The sequence below is a fragment of the Lynx rufus genome, unplaced genomic scaffold, assembly GCF_022079265.1.
Source record: "Lynx rufus isolate CCGP_SWC_20201006 ecotype Redwood Valley unplaced genomic scaffold, mLynRuf1.p SCAF_31, whole genome shotgun sequence".
Taxonomy (NCBI): Eukaryota; Metazoa; Chordata; class Mammalia; order Carnivora; family Felidae; genus Lynx; species Lynx rufus.
In genome coordinates this window covers 3,881,727-3,900,374 of record NW_025814847.1, presented here as the reverse complement: position 1 = coordinate 3,900,374, position 18,648 = coordinate 3,881,727, and the positions used below count along the sequence as shown (strand labels likewise).

General features: G+C 53.6%; 1 protein-coding gene across 1 annotated transcript; it reads left to right on the top strand.

Annotated features, from left to right (window-relative positions):
- Positions 1-3,627: 3,627 nt before the first annotated feature.
- SLC25A44 (solute carrier family 25 member 44) lies at positions 3,628-18,569 on the top strand. The gene is made up of 4 exons (XM_047092839.1): positions 3,628-3,754; positions 8,096-8,733; positions 14,416-14,543; positions 16,140-18,569. Exons 2-4 carry the CDS (start codon positions 8,109-8,111, stop codon positions 16,329-16,331), a joined length of 945 nt encoding a protein of 314 aa, XP_046948795.1. The 5' UTR covers positions 3,628-3,754; positions 8,096-8,108; the 3' UTR covers positions 16,332-18,569.
- The last annotated feature ends 79 nt before the right edge of the window (positions 18,570-18,648 follow it).

Sequence of the window (18,648 nt, the reverse complement as noted above, 5' to 3'; positions counted from 1 at the left end):
TCCCTCCCTCTGAGGTCTCCAGGCCTGCTGCTTCCACTCCCGCCTCTTAACCAAGGACGCGCATCCGCCCATCCATCTGGCGAACATGCACTTGGCACCTGCTATGGCTCAGAACTTGGCCTAGACGGTGGGAGACACAGGAGTCAGGTCTGCTTCCTGTCCTCACAGGGCTCACTACGCAGCAACAGGGCCGGCCACCGGGAAGAGGTATCGTGGGGGACAGGGCATTGCCCGCCCCTCTAGCTACTGCTTACCTGTAACTAGACACACCCCAGGCGTCTCTAACGCACCATCTCCCAGGTTCAGTTTGTCATCCCCTCCAGACCTGCTCCCCTCCAATGTTCCCCTACGAGGGGAGGCTTGGAACTCACCCTACGCTTCCTCTCTGCCACCCCTCCACACCACTGGGTGGGTCCCCAGCCCCCCCCCCTCGCTCACCCTCGAACTCCTCGGCACCTCTCTAGTCCCACCGGGTCCCGACCACCTCACCGAGACAACCAGAGCCGACCCCGCACCAGTCTCTTTCACCTTTCTGCCACTGTCCTCCAGTCTCCACTCTCTGGTCAGGGTCAAGAGAAGCTTACTTAAAAAAAAAAAAATTCTTCCTAACACTTGAGATGGCTTTTCGTTAGATCCAGAATAAAGAAACGAAAACCTCGGAACAGCGTGCCTTCCCTCCAGCGCCTCCAAACACGCCTTGGTGCTACTTACAGCTTCTGAGCACCTCTGTGCAGTTTTGTGGAAACCTTTCCCGAGTGCCCGGCGTTATTCCACGTCTTGGTAACACAGAGATGAACAGACATCCCACCTCAAGGAACGAACAGTGGGGTTCTTCTCCCACCTAGAACATCATCCCCTCCAGATTCTTCTCTAACGTACCATGCAGAATTAGTGCCCCCCCCCCCCCACTTCACTGCAATCCCTTCTTGTACCGCTTGCTGCTTCCCCGGGTGTCTGTGTGCCTGGCATATGGTAAGCACTCTCAGTGCTGAAATCCATTCATTCATTCACTCAAATATTTACTGAGCACTTTTTATGTGACAGGCGCTGTCAGGTGCCGAGGGCACACTACTGAACAGAACACACAAGTCTTGTGGTCATAGAGCATACATACATTCTAGTGTGGGACACAGATAATAATAGATAAATAAGTCAAACAGGTACCGACAGTAGATGGTGATGTGCTATGAAGGAAAGAATCGAGTGGCAGAAAGAAGCTTGAGTGGAAGGAGTGTGTACAATTTAAAATTTTTTAATGTTTATTATTATTATTTTAAGAGACAGAGCGCTAGCGGGGGAGGGGCAGAGAAAGAGGGAGACACAGAGTCTGAAGCAGGCTCCAGACTCTGAGCTGTCAGCACAGACCCCAATGCGGAGCTCAAACCCGCAAACCGTGAGAACGTGACCTGAGCCGAGTTGGATGCTTAACTGACTATGCCACCCAGGAGTCCCTGTACAATTTTAAATAGGAGATTCAGAGTAGGTCTCACTGATAGGGCAGAGTTTGAACAATGGAACATGAAGTAAATGAAAGCATGGGCTATGTGGATGGCAGAGGAAATGCCTCCAGACTTAAGCAGAAGCCCATGCAAAGGTCCTGAGGCAGGAGTGATAGAGGCAGATGAAAGGAGAAAGATACTGGGGGTGGGTATGAGAGAGATTGTAGGACCCTGTAGGCCATTGCCACGTAGATGTTGGTTTTTATTCTGAATAAATGGGGAACCACCGGAGTGTTTCGAAAAGGGGAGGGAAAATGATCTGACTTAGAATTCAAAGGCATCATTCTGGCTGCTTCTTTGTGATTAGAACATAGCAGGAGCAAGCGTCAACAAAGAAATCCGTGAGTAGCTGCTGGGATAATCCAGGTGGAAGGGATGGTGTCTGGGAGTGGTGTGGCAGTATGGAGGTGGGAAGTGGCCAAGCTCTGAAGATATATATATATATATATATATATATATATATATATATATATATATATTTAAAGTTTATTTATTTTTTTTTCAACGTTTATTTATTTTTGGGACAGAGAGAGACAGAGCATGAACGGGGGAGGGGCAGAGAGAGAGGGAGACACAGAATCGGAAACAGGCTCCAGGCTCCGAGCCATCAGCCCAGAGCCTGACGCGGGGCTCGAACTCACTGACCGTGAGATCGTGACCTGGCTGAAGTCGGACGCTTAACCGACTGCGCCACCCAGGCGCCCCTAAAGTTTATTTTTTTAAGTTTATTTTGAGAGAGAGATAAAGAGAGAGAGAGAAGATCCCAAGCAGGCTCCGTGCTGTCAGCACAGAGTCCGATGTGGGGTTCCATCTCACAAATGTGAGATCATGACCTGAGTGAAAACCAAGAGTCAGTCGCTTAAGGGACTGAGTCATCCAGGTCCCCCGGGTAGATTTTTAAGATAAAACCGATGGTGTCTGATGATAGACTGACTGCATGTGATGAGTGAGAAAAAGAGAAAATTCAGCGATGGCCCCCAGATTTTTGGTCTGGGCAAATGGAAGAATATACTTATTAATGAACCGAGGTAAGGAAAAGAATGTCTATTCGAGCCCTTTGTCTATTTTTAAAAAAATATTTTTAATATTTACTTTTGAGAGACAGACAGAGAGCAAGCGAGTTGGGGAGGAGCAGAGAGAGAGAGACAGAATCTGAAGCAGGCTCCAAGCTGTCAGCACAGAGGCCAACGCGGGCTGGAACTCAAAAACTGTGAGATCATAACCTGAGCCGAAGTCAGTCACTTAACCGACTGAGCCACCCAGACGGCCTGCCTTCTATTCATTTTTAAATTGGGTTGTTGGTCTTTGTTGCTGACTTGTAGAAATATCTCTTGAAGTGAACTGATTCTCCACTCTGGCCCCCCAGTCCCTCATCTCCTCCTTTTATTTAAAAAAAAAAAATTTTTTTTTCCTGGAGAGAGGGAGAGAGAGCACGATCCGGGGAGGTGCAGAGAAAGAGGATCCAAAGCAGGCTCTGCGCTGACCGCTAAGTGCCCTGTGCGGGGCTGGACCTCAAGAACCCCAAGACCATGACCTGAGCCACAGCCAGAAACTCAACACTAAGCCAACCAGGTGCCCTCTTCTCCTTTTAAATCCAAGTATGGGCAAATAATGTCAGAGCCAGAAGAGACCCTAATGTCATTTACTGCAATCTCCAGGATGTCCCCCATCCCTGCAATGTTTTGAGTCCTCAAACCTCAAAACGGGTTATTCTAACCCATTTGAGTCCTTCCTCCTGCACACTGGCCTCTACTATTTTGGGTTTACAGATGAGAAAAGTTACGCAAAAATTACAGATTACATTGAATTTAAGATATCCAACAGACTCAAAACACAAGGTGACCCACTTTCATCAGTATCTCCCAGAAGCGCCCGGCGACTCGGTTTCGGCGAAAGAGAAAGGACACGCACGCGCCGTAGAGCTGAGGGCAGAACGAAGCCAGTGGAGGCGTGGCTTCTGCCCGAAATCAATGTGGCCACAGGACCCGCCCATCCACTCTTCGGGGGCGGGGGCAGAGGCTCAAGGCTCAGTACTCCATTGGTGGAGTTGCCTCACAGGGCATCCCCGCCAGGGGGCGGGAATGACAGTCTCCCAACTTCCGGTTCCGGCAGTACCAGGAGCCCGGTCGAGATGGGGGAAGATGCGAGCGGAGGCCGGCGGTCGCCGGGCATGGAGGCTAGAGTGGGAGCTGTGGCCTAGAGGTCCGGGCTTGGAGTTCGCCTCGGACGCGGCGGAACCGCCGTGATCGGAGAAGGTAAGAAAGCACCGGCGTGGGGTGCCTGGCGACTAAGGTCTCCGAGGACCTCGACCTGTCAGGGAGGCAGGGCTGCCTGCAGGTCCACGGGAGCCCGCCACGCAGCTCTGGAGGTGCAGGGCGACTCCAGCGAAGCATCTCTTCCAGTCGGAGGGGCGTGAGGCTCGCCGCCAGCGACAGAAGCGGGGCGAGAGGCGTGGCGGGGGCCACGTCTGAAGACCCAGCCGAGGGTGGCTGTGCGGGGAGCAGGACAGAGGCTGCATAAAGGGGTGTCATGTGGTGTCTAGGATGAGGGGTCACGTGGGTGGAAGACCAAAGGAGGGCTGGGTGGGAACTCACGGCGACCGAGGGAGGAGATTCCCTCAAAGGAGGGGTCGGAGGCAACGCCAGGGACCTCCCCTAGGGACAGGCATATTCATTAGGACACGTGGGCCAGCACGTATATATATTCGCGTTCACGTCGTGGGTCGCTCCCGGGAAGCAGAATCCGATGCACATGCAGAGGGAGAGCAGACGAACAGAAGGGGGAAGCAAAGATCCTGTTTCCAGCTGAGAATCGGAGATCCAACCGCACGGGTGCGGTGTCCGGGATTTTTGCTTTGGTGGGGTGGTTGGCGGAAAAGATCTGAATGCGTCCGCTAGTCATCATTGGGCCCAGTTCTGGTGACGAGTCAGGATGGAGCCATCATGGTCCTGGACCCTTAGAGTCGTTTTTATCGTTGTTGTAATACTGACGGCCCTTTATATGTAAAGCACTGTTGTCCAAACGCTGACACACACTGGTCACCCAGAGAACTTGTTAAAATGTTGGCTCCTACTCAAAAGGTCTAAGCATGCATCCTGATATTCTGTATTTCTAACAAGCTCCCAGGTAATGTCCATGCTGTGGTCTGTGTGCATGTGGTCTGTGCAGCATTGTCTAACAGGGCTTTCTGCAATGATAGAAATGCTTTGCTGTTACAAAATGCTTTCACACTTATTACCTCACGTGAGTTGCACCACACTTTTATATAGCCGTGGCAGGCTTCACTAGCCCCCTCTCGCCGATGAGGAAACCGAGTTTCAATGAAGCGACTTGGTTCCAACCCTACCAGTAAGTAACGGAAGTAGAACTCAAACCCGGATCTCCTGAGTACTAGTGTTCTTTCCACCTCGTGACCTGGCCTTCCAGGTGACACTGCCTTGCCTCTAACCAGAATCTTCTGTCAGAGCCTAGTGAATAGTCTGGCGTGATGTTTCTGGTTCAGGAAGAGCGGAAGTGGAAGGAAGGGAGGTGTACCGAGACCACCAGTGTGTCCCTTTGCGCTGGTGGCTCTGCCTCTGACATCTCATGTGATGATTTCAGGATGCTCTGGGTCATCTGAGCAGGGTTGAAAGGTGGGAGGAAATTCAGAATTGGAGCTGTGTGCGCAAATAGCCTAGGAAAGGGCCATAGAGAACCGGGGCTGATTGAGTTGGGAGAGGGGAAGGCTGGAAGGCGTACAGGAGTCCGTAAAGAGGATTTTCCAGAGGGTAGAACAAGAAGAACTGGTTTTGATATTTCAGCAGGAGGTTTGGAAGTTATGTAACAAAGAGCAGGTTGAGATCCCACCTTTGCGGAACAGCCCCACCTTTGGAAGGGGTAGAGGGAGGGAGTGCAGTGCCCTCTCCCCTTCAACTTGGAGGCTTATTCCTCTGAGGCATGACCCTTAGTGGCTCCTCCTGTCACCACGGCGATGGTAGGAGTTATCTGCTTTGGCCTCGGAGGGGAGAGTCCTCCTTCCTTTTGGGCATTTAAAATCAACTGGCTCATGTAAGAGACGGAGGAAAGCAGAAAAGGGGCACGGGTCCTGCCTTCGGGTTTCTCAGCGGGAGATACTGGTACTTTGTGGTTCAGCTTGACGAGTTGAGAAGGTGCCCACAAAACCAGGTCCTGGAACAGAATCCTTCGCTGCTCCTCCTTTCTGCCCGGCTTAGCACACAGCTTGCACAAGCCCGGCAGGAGGCCCTCCTGCTTGAGCCCAGCCGTGTTTGTCCTGTGACAACCATGTGCCCACTGGCCACTCAGCTCTCTCCACCGGCACACTGGGAAAGCATGGGCAGATCTTGGTTTCTCCGGAACAAAGCTGAGAGAAAGCCCTGGTCATCTGCGGGGCCAGGAGCTTATGCTGAACCCTTGGGTGACTGGTAGTCATGAGGGCATTAATTCTGCCTCCCACAGGTAGGGGTGACTTGGCTTTAGACTGAGCAGTGTGATTTGTGCTGGAGCCTCAGTTCCCGTGGGGTAGAAGGCGTGGTAGTGTAGGTAGAAGATCTTGGCTCATCACTGCCCTCACTGCTGACCAGCTGGGTGACCTTGGACCTGTTCCTTTTAACTTCTCTGATGCTCTGTTTTCTCATTTAGCAGAAGTGTCTAACTGTGCACAGGCTAGGTTGTACGGATTATATGAGGTGATAGGTACTCGGTAAATCCTAGAGTCAGTCTCTCTCTCTCTCTCTCTCTCTCTCTCTCTCTCTCTTTCTCTCCTCATTGCTCAGTGGTTTGGGAAACATGACCTTGGGACCCTGGATCACACTCTGGGCAGGGCAGACGGTGACCACCTTCTCCTGAAGGCCTCAAAGGAGAAGACTGCCCTGCTGGATTTGGTGGGTGTCCCAGTCTGAGGCTGGGGAGGAAGGGCCACTTTTGTCCCCAGCAGGTGACACAGTAGTGTTCCTTTCACTCATTTCCCACAGCCTAGACTCTCCATTCTGGCAGCCTCATTGTCCTAAGCCATCGTTCTCTTGTTTCATGGTCTACCTGCTCGGCCTCCATTCAAATACCTCTGTCCTCCAGGGGATCTTCTCGCTTGTTCAGCAGCCCAGCTTGCTCCGCAGGTAGCCTGTACATAGCGAAGGTGACACCATTCACACTGTCCAGCTCGGTGCATTCCAGAGAGCCAACCCTGCTTCTCCGCTGACTTCCATGGGAAGGCGGGAGGCTCCTTAGGCTGGGACCTTGGGTTGCAGAAGGTGGTTGAGGATGGATTCTGTTTAGACACTTGACATGAGGTTTGCCAAGGCACTGACCGCGGGAGCACTTCGGCTTCTAGACTTGTCCCTTTGAGGTGGCCACCTCCATTCCCAGCCTGTAGGGATTTCTCTCAAAGCCTGGGCAGCCTGACTGTTCACTACCAGTTTCACTTCCCAGTTCCCCCTCTGGCTGAAAATGTCCAGTTTCTTACGCAGGAACATATCGCATTGACACGAAGAATATGTCCAATATATCATGACCTCTTATTTGACGGTTCTTGAGTTGGAGGCTCCTAATTTTATACAATTATTAGTATTATTTTATTTGGAAACTCAGGCGAAGGATACACTTGACATGAGAGCCACATGTGCAGTGATTTGCCCTGGTTTCTTTCTGTATCTTACATTCATTCCCGGAGCGATACCGTGTCATCTCGAATAGACTGTGAGTTTCTCGAAGGCAGAATCTGTATCTTCCCTGTCACTTTGAAATGTCCCCTCATTATACAGGACGGAGGTTATTATTTATATGCTTGGGGGTGAAAGGGGCAGACACGTTCTCTACCGTGTCGTTCTCAAGGCTCTTCAGGGAAACTACTTAGCTCTCTGCTGGTTTTTTTCTTTCTCTAGAGTGAGTTATCTAATAACCAAAGAGGACTCCGACTTTTGGCTTCTTCCTAACTTTCTAACTCCTTTCATCGGAGGGAGGGGAGAGGTGGGGGGGTGCCACACTTTCTTCTAATGTGGACTGGAAGCCATGTAAGGGTAGTGCGTGTGGGGTCAGGGTGGGGGGGGTGTTGGGGACCAGAGATTAAGGCGAGGCAGCTAGTAATGGTGACAAAAGAGGCACCCTGCTGAGGGTGGAGGGTCAAGGCCTTGCCTCCTCATCTGAAATGGAGCACTTCCCTTCATCACTGGGAACCTGCTGTGTCACTTAGTGACGTCCCCTTAGCCCACTTGAAGGCCTTGCATCTGGCCAGGTGGTTTGTCCTCAGCATCCTGAGCTCTGCCTGGGTGCGCAGAGAAGGAGGAGAACGGACCGTGACACCGGGGCCCAGGCAGGGGCAGAGACCGGAATGGGCCGTTTGATGAGCCCAGGGCAGGGAGCCTCGGGAGTCACTGACGTGAGGACAGGGCTGATAAAGGAGAGAGAAGGGGCAGCACCCTGATCCGTGAAGGAAGACTCAGGCGAGAGTTGGCCAAGCTAGACTGGGTGGAATCTAAGCTTTGGGGACGTGAGTACCCCAGGAGATGAAACCGGGGGGGAGGGTGGTCAGAGCCCGGCCAGGAGGGCCGAGTGCGAGGTTCTGGCCTCCTTTCCCACATGTACCCACCCGCTCACGTCTCCAGGTCTTCGGGCACCATGGAGGACAAACGCAACATCCAGATCATCGAGTGGGAACACCTGGACAAGAAGAAGTTCTACGTGTTTGGTGTGGCAATGACGATGATGATCCGTGTCAGCGTCTACCCCTTTACCCTCATCCGCACCCGGCTGCAGGTTCAGAAAGGCAAGAGCCTCTACCACGGGACTTTTGACGCCTTCGTCAAGATCCTGCGAGCGGATGGCGTGACTGGCCTCTACCGGGGGTTCCTGGTCAACACGTTCACCCTCATCTCTGGCCAGTGCTATGTCACCACGTACGAGCTCACCCGGAAGTTTGTCGCCGACTACAGCCAGAGCAACACGGTCAAATCGCTGGTGGCCGGTGGCTCGGCCTCCCTGGTGGCCCAGAGCATCACGGTGCCCATCGATGTGGTGTCCCAGCACCTGATGATGCAGCGCAAGGGCGAGAGAATGGGCCGCTTCCAAGTGCGAGGGAGCCCGGACGGACGAGGGGTGGTTGCCTTCGGCCAGACCAAGGACATCATCAGACAGATCTTGCGGGCTGACGGGCTTCGAGGCTTCTACCGAGGCTACGTGGCTTCACTGCTTACCTACATCCCCAATAGCGCCGTCTGGTGGCCCTTCTATCACTTCTATGCAGGTAAGTGGGGCCCAGGAGAGTCGGCGCAGAGGGTGGGCCTGCTGACAGGGCTGAGCTGCTGTGGTTTTGCACTTGCTGCGGTGGAGGATTTAATGGGAGAGTGGGCTGTTCATCCAGCAAACATTTGACTCCAGGAGGGTTCACGGATCATAATACCTGGTTTTTCCTTCCGGGAGCTTACATCATCGTGGGGGAATCACACAAGTAAAGTCGATGACTGTAGGACATAAAGTACATTCTGGGCGCATCAGCGTCAACAAGGGTTAGTGGAATACTGGCAGAGAAGTGGAAGACGAGGAAGCACAAAACTGGTGGGATACTTGGGATCTGAATGTGAAATTTCAGGTTTCAGATGAGCATTTGACTTGCATGCCTTTCCTCAGCATTGTTAAGTTCAAGATGGTGTAGGACCTTGAACCTCTCCACTCCTGTGATGTATTTTTGTTCATAAGACATTTTACTTCTTTTTGAGTATTTCCCCGAACGGATTACTGGGCCCAAAGATGACATTTTTGAGGCCCTCAATAAACATAATACCAGATTTCCTTCTGAAAGGTCAGACCACACTGCCCAGAGCAGGACCTGAGTGTGCCTGCCACCCTCGACATCCACAGCTTTAGGTGGCCACCAAACTCCCATGAGGACAGTCTGTGCTTGTAACCTCCCTGATCCCTGCTGCTGGCAATGGACATTCTATCCAACCCATTTGGGACCTTTCTAACCAGATTTCGTTATGACTTCCTCACCTATAATCATTCTGTCCTGGGGCGCCTGGGTGGCTCAGTCGGTTGGGTGTCCGACTTCGGCTCAGGTCATGATGTCACGGTTCGTGGGTTCGAGCCCTATGTCAGGCTCTGTACCGACAGCTCAGAGCCTGGAGCCTGCTCCGGACTCTGTGTCTCCTTCTCTCTCTGCCCTTCCCCTGCTCACGTTCTGTCTCTCCCTACCTCTCTCAAAAATAAATAAGCATTGGGGCGCCTGGGTGGCTTGGTCGGTTAAGCGTCCGACTTCAGCTCAGGTCGTGATCTCACAGTCCGTGAGTTCGAGCCCCGCGTCGGGCTCTGTGCTGATGGCTCAGAGCCTGGAGCCTGTTTCAGATTCTGTGTCTCCCTCTCTCTCTCTCTGCCCCTCCCCCGTTCATGCTCTGTCTCTCTCTGTCTCAAAAATAAATAAACGTTAAAAAAATTAAAAAAAAAATTAAATTAAATTAAACAAGCATTAAAAAATTAAAAAAAAAAAACATTAAAAAAAACCATTCTGTCCCTATGCCACTACTTTCCTGATCGCACCTTCTTCTTTATTGCTAGTTCTGTTTCTCTCTTCTGTTTAACACAGTCTTTCTAGAGTATTTGGTAAAGTTCACATACCTGGATTTCACCCCTGATTCTGCATCAGATTCTTTGGGAGTGGATCCTGGTCATCTTAATGTTAAAAAAAAAAAAAAGAAAAAACAACAACTCTGGGTACCTGGGTGGCTCAGTCAGTTAAGCGTCTGACTCTTGATTTTGGCTCAGGTCATGATCTCATGGTTGTGAGATTGAGCCTCGCATTGGACTCTGTGCTGAACATGGAGCCTGCTTGGGATTGTCTGTCTCTCTTTCTCTCTCCCTCTCTCCCTCTCTCTCCCTCTCTCTTGCAAAATAAATCAATACTTAAAAACAACAACAAAAAACCCCCACAAACCTCTAGGAAACGTGAGCATTTTCTCTAGCATCTGTCTTCACCCTTCTCTCCTCACTTGATTTTATTTACAATTGAGTTGTACTTTTCTAACATGTCAGAAAATCTCTTTCCGTCCCCAGACTAACTTTCAGAGTTCTGGACAGACACTCTGACTGTCGGACCCTCTTGACTTGGATGCGTGCATTTCCGTCTGAAATGTTACATAGTTAACTGTTTTTCATCCCGAGCTGGCTTTCCCTTCTGACCCTCTTCCTTCCCTTAGTGGCCTCATCATTCTCCACAGTACTGAGCCCAAAGCCCTAGGGACTGTGCTTGCCATCCCCTCTTCCTTGTCCCCACATCTCGTCCTGGTGACCCCAGAATACCTTTCCTACTCTCTCTCCATTCCTCCTGCCTTTCCTGGAAACCGTGCCTCAGTTTTCACTCTGCTGGGTGCTGCACCAGCCCTCTAGCTGCTCTCCCTTCCCACCTATCACATGCTCCTAACATTCACGATTTAATCCCTGGTTGTGATGCTCTGGGGCGCCACTGCTCACTGAGTACAACCCTGTCTCTTCAGCCTCCCTTCACAGCGAAGCCTCCCCTCGTGCAGTCTGCTGCAGCCAGATAACCCACACTGCCTCCACTGTGCACCGTCTCCCTCACCCCTGCTTTGTTCTTCTCACCCCTCTGCCTGGGTGCCCTCCAGGCCCACTTACCCTGGTGAAACCATGACTTTCCTGAAGTGCTCCTTGCTGCCCCTGTCACATCTCCCTACGTAGCCCTTAACCTTCAACAGGTGATCTTTCCCTCCTTACAGCCCCTGGGACAGTGCTTGAATCTTTTGGGGGGCACCTGTATTGCTTGCCTGATGTTCTTATTTTTTTGACTATGTGGAAAGGTTCCTTTTTTTTTTTTTAAGTTTATTTAAGAGAGAGAGAGAGTGCACATGAGAGAGCGCATGAGCTAGCAGGGGAGGAGTAGACAGAGAGCGAAGGGAAGAGAGAGAATCCCAAGCAGGCTCTGCACTTGTTAGCACAGAGCCCGACACAGGGCTCGATCTCACAAACCATGAGATCATGACCTGAGCCAAGAGTCAAACACTTAATTGATGGAGCCACTCAAGTGCCCCAAGCCTCCTTCTTTTAAAATGCATTTCTTCCTAGTTTTATTGAGATAAAATTGGGAAGTTTCTTGGAAGTGGGAGGAAACTACCACTTATGAATATGCACTATGTGCCAGGCTCTGTGACACGTGTGCTTAGTAAATATTTGTTGAGTGAGCAGATTGGTTCTTGTCATTCCCTTTTGCTTAAAATCTACCCATGCTGCCTTCTGGGCCCTTAGAATAAAACTGAACGTGCTCCTGGTCCGTGCAAGTCCACGCGATCTGGCCCGTCTGCTGGGCCAGCCTCACTGCCGGCCTCTCTTGCCTCACTCAGCTCCGTCCTGTCTTTCTCTCGGTTCCTGAAATACACCACGCTCTGTCCTCACCTCTCCGCTTTTGCAGATGATGTTCTTTCAGCCTGGAAACGCCCCACCCCCTGCCCTTCTCGTGCTTCAGGCCTTGGCTGACATTGCCACCTTTGCACAGACTTCTTCACCCAGTTGGAAAGAGGGCTCTTTCTGTTCTTTTCAGCTTGTTTCCTTCATAGCACTTGTCACCATTTGCGATCGTTTTATCCCTCACTCACAGCTCCTTAATTAGACTGTGAGTCCCATGAAGACACCGTTCATTCCCCTGTTGTATGTCCTGTGCTCACCACAGTGCGTGGCATCCAGTAGCATTAAATAAATATGCATTTATATTACTGTCCACAGACATTTAGCCAGGAGGGACTTAACCCAAGTCAGCCTGGGTTTATCTTCTGCTTTGCAGATAACAGGTGCCCAGTAAGCACTTGCTGAGTGAATAACAGAGCAAAAACATGGGGCTTTCTCCCCCACTGCCTGACTTTGGTTTTTCATCCTGTCCCTAAGTCACAGGAAAAGGGCACGTGTGTGTGATTACAATTGGAATCCGAATCCTGCTGTGGCCGGCAGACCTGGGGGCCAGTGCCGACAGGCCCACGGAGGCTGGCAGTGCCCGTCCAGATGCCACCTTCTCAGGAGAGCCGGGACACGGCTGAGGAGGTGCCGGCAGGCCGCTCTGTCTCGGGTCGTGTGACCCCGGGGAGGGAGGGGGCCGGGGGTTGTGGCTTCAGGAGTCCCGCCAGGCCGATGCGTCAAGAGATGCTCAGTGCCAGCCCCCACCTTCCCACTGCCCCTCATCTTTATTTAGGTGGCCACAGATTACGAAAACTAGGGGCATGAGGGAAAAACTCTCGAAGGTACTATGGGAACTGGACTGTAGAGAGTGGACGGAGAGGGAGTCTTCGAGATGACCCACGCTACACCCAGCCTCCCTCAGAATGGAAGCCAGAGCCTCACAGTGGCTTCAAGGCCCTAATGACTTACCTCTCAGGCCTTGCGTGGTGTTCTTTCCCTCGCTCATTCATACGGGCCTTGCTGCCCCTATCCTTTGCATTGGACGTTGCCTCTGCTTGGAAAGTTCTTTCCACAGATCCGTGCACTCTTCCTCAGGCCTTTGCTCAGACTTCACCTCCTGGGAGAGAGCTTCCATGACCACCTTGTTTAAAAGGCAACCCCTTCCCTCCCAACACCTGGCATTCCCTGTCTCCCTTCCCTGCTTCATTTTTATCTCTAGGAAGCACACATCACCTTCTGATACAGCTATCGATTTTGCCTTTTATTTATGCATTGCCTGTGTTCCCATTTCCTAAGGGCAGGGATTTGAGACTCTTTTATTCACCATTCCATCCTCAAGAGCCAGGGTGGCTGGTGCACGGCAGTCACTGGGTCAACTCTGGTCGAACCAGTGAGTGAACTCCTGATTCTTGCTTCTAGGGAGGCTAAAGCAAAAAATTCAACTGCAGTCAGCTTCCCAGTGATGCTGGGAGTGGGCGAATCTGGGCACTATGCCCTTGTCTTCATTAGCATTTTGGAAACTGAGTTCTTCTTTGTTAATAGAGCCTGCAGAAAACATCTCACTGCAGGGTACGACCTTCTCTTTAGGCTGTGATTGTTTTTATTTTTAAAAACATTCACACGGGCGTATACATATGGTGGAAGGTGACTCAGCCATAAAAAAAAAAAAAAAACTTGCGACTTGCAACAACATGGTTGGATCTAGACTGTATTATGCTAAGTGAAATAGGTCAGTCACAGAAAGACAAATAGCATCTGATCTCACTCATTAGTGGAATTTAAGAAACAGGACACACAAAGAAAAGAAGAGACAAACCAAAAAACAGACTCTTGACTACAGAGAACACACTGCTGGCCACCAGAGGGGAGGTGGGTGGGGGAAACAGGTGAAGGGGATGAGGAGTCCACTTACTGTGAGAGCACGGAGTGCCGTACAGACGTGTCGGATCACTGTACTGCACATCTGAAACTAACACGATACCGTATGCTAACGAACTACAATTTTAAAAAATCTTCTCACGGCTCAAAATTCGAAAAGAAAGACAGGGACGCGGTGAAAAGACTCCTCACCCACCACGGTCACCCTGCTCCCTTCCTTAGAGACAGTGGGCGAGACCAGCTTTAACGTTTCCTACCAGCGATGGGGTGCCCGTGTGAGAAAACCCGTGGCGTGTGCTTGCCTGGCCTGGGAGTCGGGAGGAGTAGAGCACACGCGTAAGGTTGTCACGTCAGGAAGGATTTCTGTTCATCAGAAGAGGGGAGTTGGCAGGCAGAGAGGTTCTGAAACCCCTTCTCCAGAGGAATCCTCTGTTCACAGCGGGTAATGTACCCAACATGGCTTCCGGAAGGGGCCTGAGGGTCCTCATTTTTTCTTGGTTCAGAAGGAAGCAAAGAAAAGAGGATGGGAGTGACAGGATCTAAGGTGGCTGATGATGGAGAGGGTCCGTCCACATTGGGCCAATGAGCAGAACCAGCGTGAGGGCAGACGGGACGGCGCCTCACGTCTCTCCTGTTGTCTCTCCCTCACTTCCAGAGCAGATCTCGTACCTCTGTCCTAAGGAGTGCCCGCACATTGTCTTTCAAGCTGTCTCGGGTCCCCTGGCCGCGGCCACCGCTTCCGTCCTGACCAATCCCATGGACGTCATCCGAACCCGAGTGCAGGTAAGACCGGCCTCCCTGCCCCCGGTAAGAAGGCTCCCCCGTGCTCCCCAGTGCTCCCCCGACCTCTCTGTGTCACGGCCTTCTAGTCCAGCCAGCCTCGTCCTGGTCAGCCAGGCCCCTTCCTTGCGCCTACGACTTACCGTGTGCAGCAGGCAGCGGAGCACTCTGGAACGCCTAGAGCGTTCCCCTCACCACGTGTGCCCCCTGGCACGCCCCCGCGCCTGTCCCCGCCATGCCTCACTGGCTCCTCCCTGCCTCTCATCCCGTTAGCACAGCCGATGCTTTTCTTTACCGAGACGGAGCCCTTGGTGGTGCTGTCCAGAGATCGTAGTCCCCGTCTCCACTCAGCTCAAAGATGCTTCCCCAGCACCTAATCCAAGGAAATGGAATCTGAATGGATGTGTAACATACAAATGGCAGGTTCTGCTGTATGAGAACGGGGGTTTGAACATCTGATGTGGGTAGCTGAAGAGGACAGCTGTGCAGGAGGGCGGGGTCACGGCTGTGGTGAGGAGGAGAGGGAAAGAAAAGAACCTCAACAGGTTGGGGGTGAAGTCGGCTTCCCTGATCCGAGGATGTTGGGATGGAGATGGCTGGCAAATCTAGGTGTATTTGTCTGTAGGAAAGAATGCCCTTTCCACCCCCGCTTTTGAAAATGAATAAATTGACATCTGATTGGTTTGCAGACCACAAAGTGCACAGGTTCCCTTCTCATTCTCTCCTGAGCCTTGTTCTGAGCGCTCCCAGGCTGGAGGAGACCAAGCGCATGTGAGGCCCAGAGCAGAGCTGGAACAGCCCTTGACGCGGCTGTGGATAGGGGAGGGCAGGGGAGCAGAGGTGGTCAGAGGAGAGTACCGGAGAGGAAGAGGGGAGCGTGGAGGAGGGTCGGGGTGGGGATGAGTGGGCAATATTCTCAGCCAGAGGTCACCCTGTGAATGTCGCACGGTACGGGGGTGTGCAACAAGCAGTGCATCTGTCCTGCGCTGGCTGAGGGTCCGAGGGGGGTGGTGTCTAAACGTGTACCTGGGTGGCAGAGTGTGGGGGGCCGGGGCAGGGGCAGGACTGTTGAGAAGGAAGAGAGGAGATTTCTGCCTCAGCCCAATTTCCAGTGTAGTAGGGAAGATGGGTCCCAGGGTGTGTGGGGGCGACAGGGTCGGGGGTGGGCCCAGCCTCGGGGACTCAGAGGGACTGACACACGGGAACGGAAATGACAGACCAGCAGGGCCTTCAGTCCCTGGGCTCCCTGAGGCCAGAGAGGAGCCCCCACGGCAAGGAGCCCTAGCTCAGTAGCTTACCTAATGACAGGAACAGCAGCTCACAGTTACGGTTCTGGTGCCCAGAACAACCACATGGGTTAGGTCTACTTCGTTACTGTTTTACATCTGAGGAAACTGAGGTACGTTACCTGAGGCTACACTGTGAGCAAGTTGGGGAGCAGAGTTCAACCCAGGCAGGCCGATACCAGAGCCCATATAAACCACAGTGCCGCCCTGTCCGGCCCCCGGGCCCCAAGTCCAGTTCTTTCCACCGTAGCCCAAGGCTGCGCTGAGTGGCCCTGACTGTGGCCCGTGGCCTTCCGCCACGTTGCGTTTCCAGGTTGAAGGCAAGAGCTCCATCATCCTGACCTTCAGACAGCTGATGGCAGAAGAGGGGCCTTGGGGCCTCATGAAGGGCCTCTCTGCCAGAATCATCTCAGCCACGCCCTCCAGCATTGTCATCGTGGTGGGCTACGAGAGCCTCAAGAAACTCAGCCTCCGGCCTGAGCTGGTGGACTCGAGACACTGGTAACCAGTGGCAGGGCGAGAACCCTGCTGTTTCCCACACTACTTTGGGGCGGGGGTGGCGTGGGGAGGACAGCACCCTCTCCAGGTGCCCCCGCCACACTCACAGCCCTGCCCGGGGCCAGGTGGCCTGTCTGGGACAGGGCAGAGACTCCGAACTGCTCTTGCTGAAGAGGCTCCGCACCTGGACCCCCTGCCCCTGGTGTTTTTTATTTTCTTGCCAGCCTGGGCTCTCTGCTCAGTCCCGGTACTCCGTCCTGATCCAAGGAACCCCCATCCCCAGCGATCCCACTCCCCCGTCCCCTGCGGAACCTTCTCCTGGCCTCCCCCGCCATCTGTGCCCCTGAGGCCCTGACGAGAGCTGTACAGGGCGCTGGTTTCCTACTGCCGGTCCTCCCCCCGGCCTCTCAGCCCGGATTTCCAGCAGCTGTCGTCAGCCCTCTCCTGCTTCACCTCGTAGGCTTGCTTCTTTTTGCTTTGGGACTGAGCCGCCACCCGACTGTTCTGTTTTCCCTGCCACTGGGGGCCAGGTGCCAGGTACTTCTGCACAGGGAGCAGGAGCAGCGAAAACCTCTGGTTCTCCAGAGCACGTGTCCTCTCTTCGGAGAGTTATTAGGTTGGGGACAAATGTCGATACTTTATTTTGTGTGTGTATTTTTTTTTAACATCTGTGAACTAGCTACTGTCAGTCCTGCTGAAGCGCCAATCCTGCAGTCAGAGCCCACCCCTTCCTCAGGTGGAAAACGTAGCTTTCCCTCAATCCCAGTTACCTACCCCACGTTCCTTCAGAACCAGCAGCCCCAGGACATGCGAGCTGTTGGCTCCCTCGGCCAGGTGACTGCAGGGGCGGGCCCAGTCCTGGGTAGATCAGGCCGTCCGGCTGGAGTGGGAGAACTACCCTGCAAAGCGAGGTGGAGAGAACAGGTTGGAAAGTGAGGACAGGGTGCGTGTGCCTGTGCCCCGGCGCATGGCCCCAGGCCTAGGAGAGGGCGGGGGGAGGTTCTCCGCCCTGGGGCGGTCATGACGTGCGTGTCCGTACCCATCACCGGGACTCACAGAAACAGAGGTGTCCCAATGGGAATCTCTGAGACCTGGGACTGGTTGTGGTTTTCTCCTCCTCCACGCGAAGAGTCATCCCAGCAGTGGCTCTCCCGAGGGGTGCCTGGGGGAGAGTAAGGAGCAGGTCAGGAAGTCCCCCGATACCAGGACCACTGCGTTTACCAGCCCGATACTGCCGAGACTCCGTTGAGGCTCTTCAGGGGCGGACAGCGAGTCCTCCTCCCCCGCACCTGTGTCGTGGGCAGACAGGTGCAGCCCCCAAGCGAGGAGAAGGCAGGGCAGACCCTGCCCTTGTACTTGAGACGGCTGGCGGGATGACCCTGCACACCTCTTTTGGGTCCCGCCCCTGGGAAAGGACCTGGTGCCCTTCTGAAAGGTGCTAGCTCCCTGAAGCCTCGCTGCTTCTCACGGCTGCCCTACACTGTCGCCCAGGTGAGAGCCCGGAGGCCCCGTTCCTACCTGCACCGCCACCAGCGCCCATCCGTCTCTTACCCCCCAGGGTTATTTCCCCTTTCACCTCTCTCCACTTTTGTTTGTCCTAATTTTCCCTTTGTCGGGAGTCTCCCAGTTTCTATCCACAGACGGTCACCCCAAGGGTCCTCAGATGACCCTCAACCTCCCTGCCCCGCAGTCACCCATTTATCCCCAAGAACCACCAACATAATGGAGGCCGGGGACCCCTCGTCTCTTTGAGCCCGTCCTAGTGAGGCCCTTGTGGCTCCGCTCAGCGCCCCACCTTCTCCCCAGTGGCCCGTCTGCGGGCGGCCCTGCCCCCCTGCCCCCTTCCCGCCCTCGGATCTGCCCGCCGGTCTCCCGCCCGCTCCCTCACACGGACATGCACACACACGCACAACTGACCTTCACTCACGCAAACACACAACACACACACACACACTGACATTCACAGGCACGGTCTCATACACACCGACATATGCGCGCGCGCGTTGTGAAAGGACGCGCATCTGGTGGAAGGGACCTCGGCCGTGACGTTCCCATCGAAGAGCCCAGGGGCCGTGGCCGGCCGGCCGCACCCGCTGGTCCCCGGCGGGCTGGTCGGCAGCCCGAAGTGGAAGGGGCGGGAACGCGCGCGCAGTGGGCCCAAGATACGGACATTAAGATCGGACACTCCCTGTTGCACTGTACAAGGTCTCTGAACTGTAATTAAAAGTTTTTGTCGAGCCCCTCAGCCTCGCCTTGCGACTCTGCGGCCCGCCCGCCCAGCCAGGATCCGGGCGCGAGGCGCGCCCCTTCCCAGCTCCGCACCG

Excerpts from the sequence above, each read along its gene's own strand:
- SLC25A44 (XM_047092839.1), top strand. The coding sequence starts at position 8,109 with ATGGAGGACAAACGCAACATCCAGATCATCGAGTGGGAACACCTGGAC. Across the intron at positions 8,734-14,415 it reads CTTCTATCACTTCTATGCAG|AGCAGATCTCGTACCTCTGT; the intron begins GTAAGTGGGGCC and ends CCTCACTTCCAG. Across the intron at positions 14,544-16,139 it reads TCATCCGAACCCGAGTGCAG|GTTGAAGGCAAGAGCTCCAT; the intron begins GTAAGACCGGCC and ends TTGCGTTTCCAG.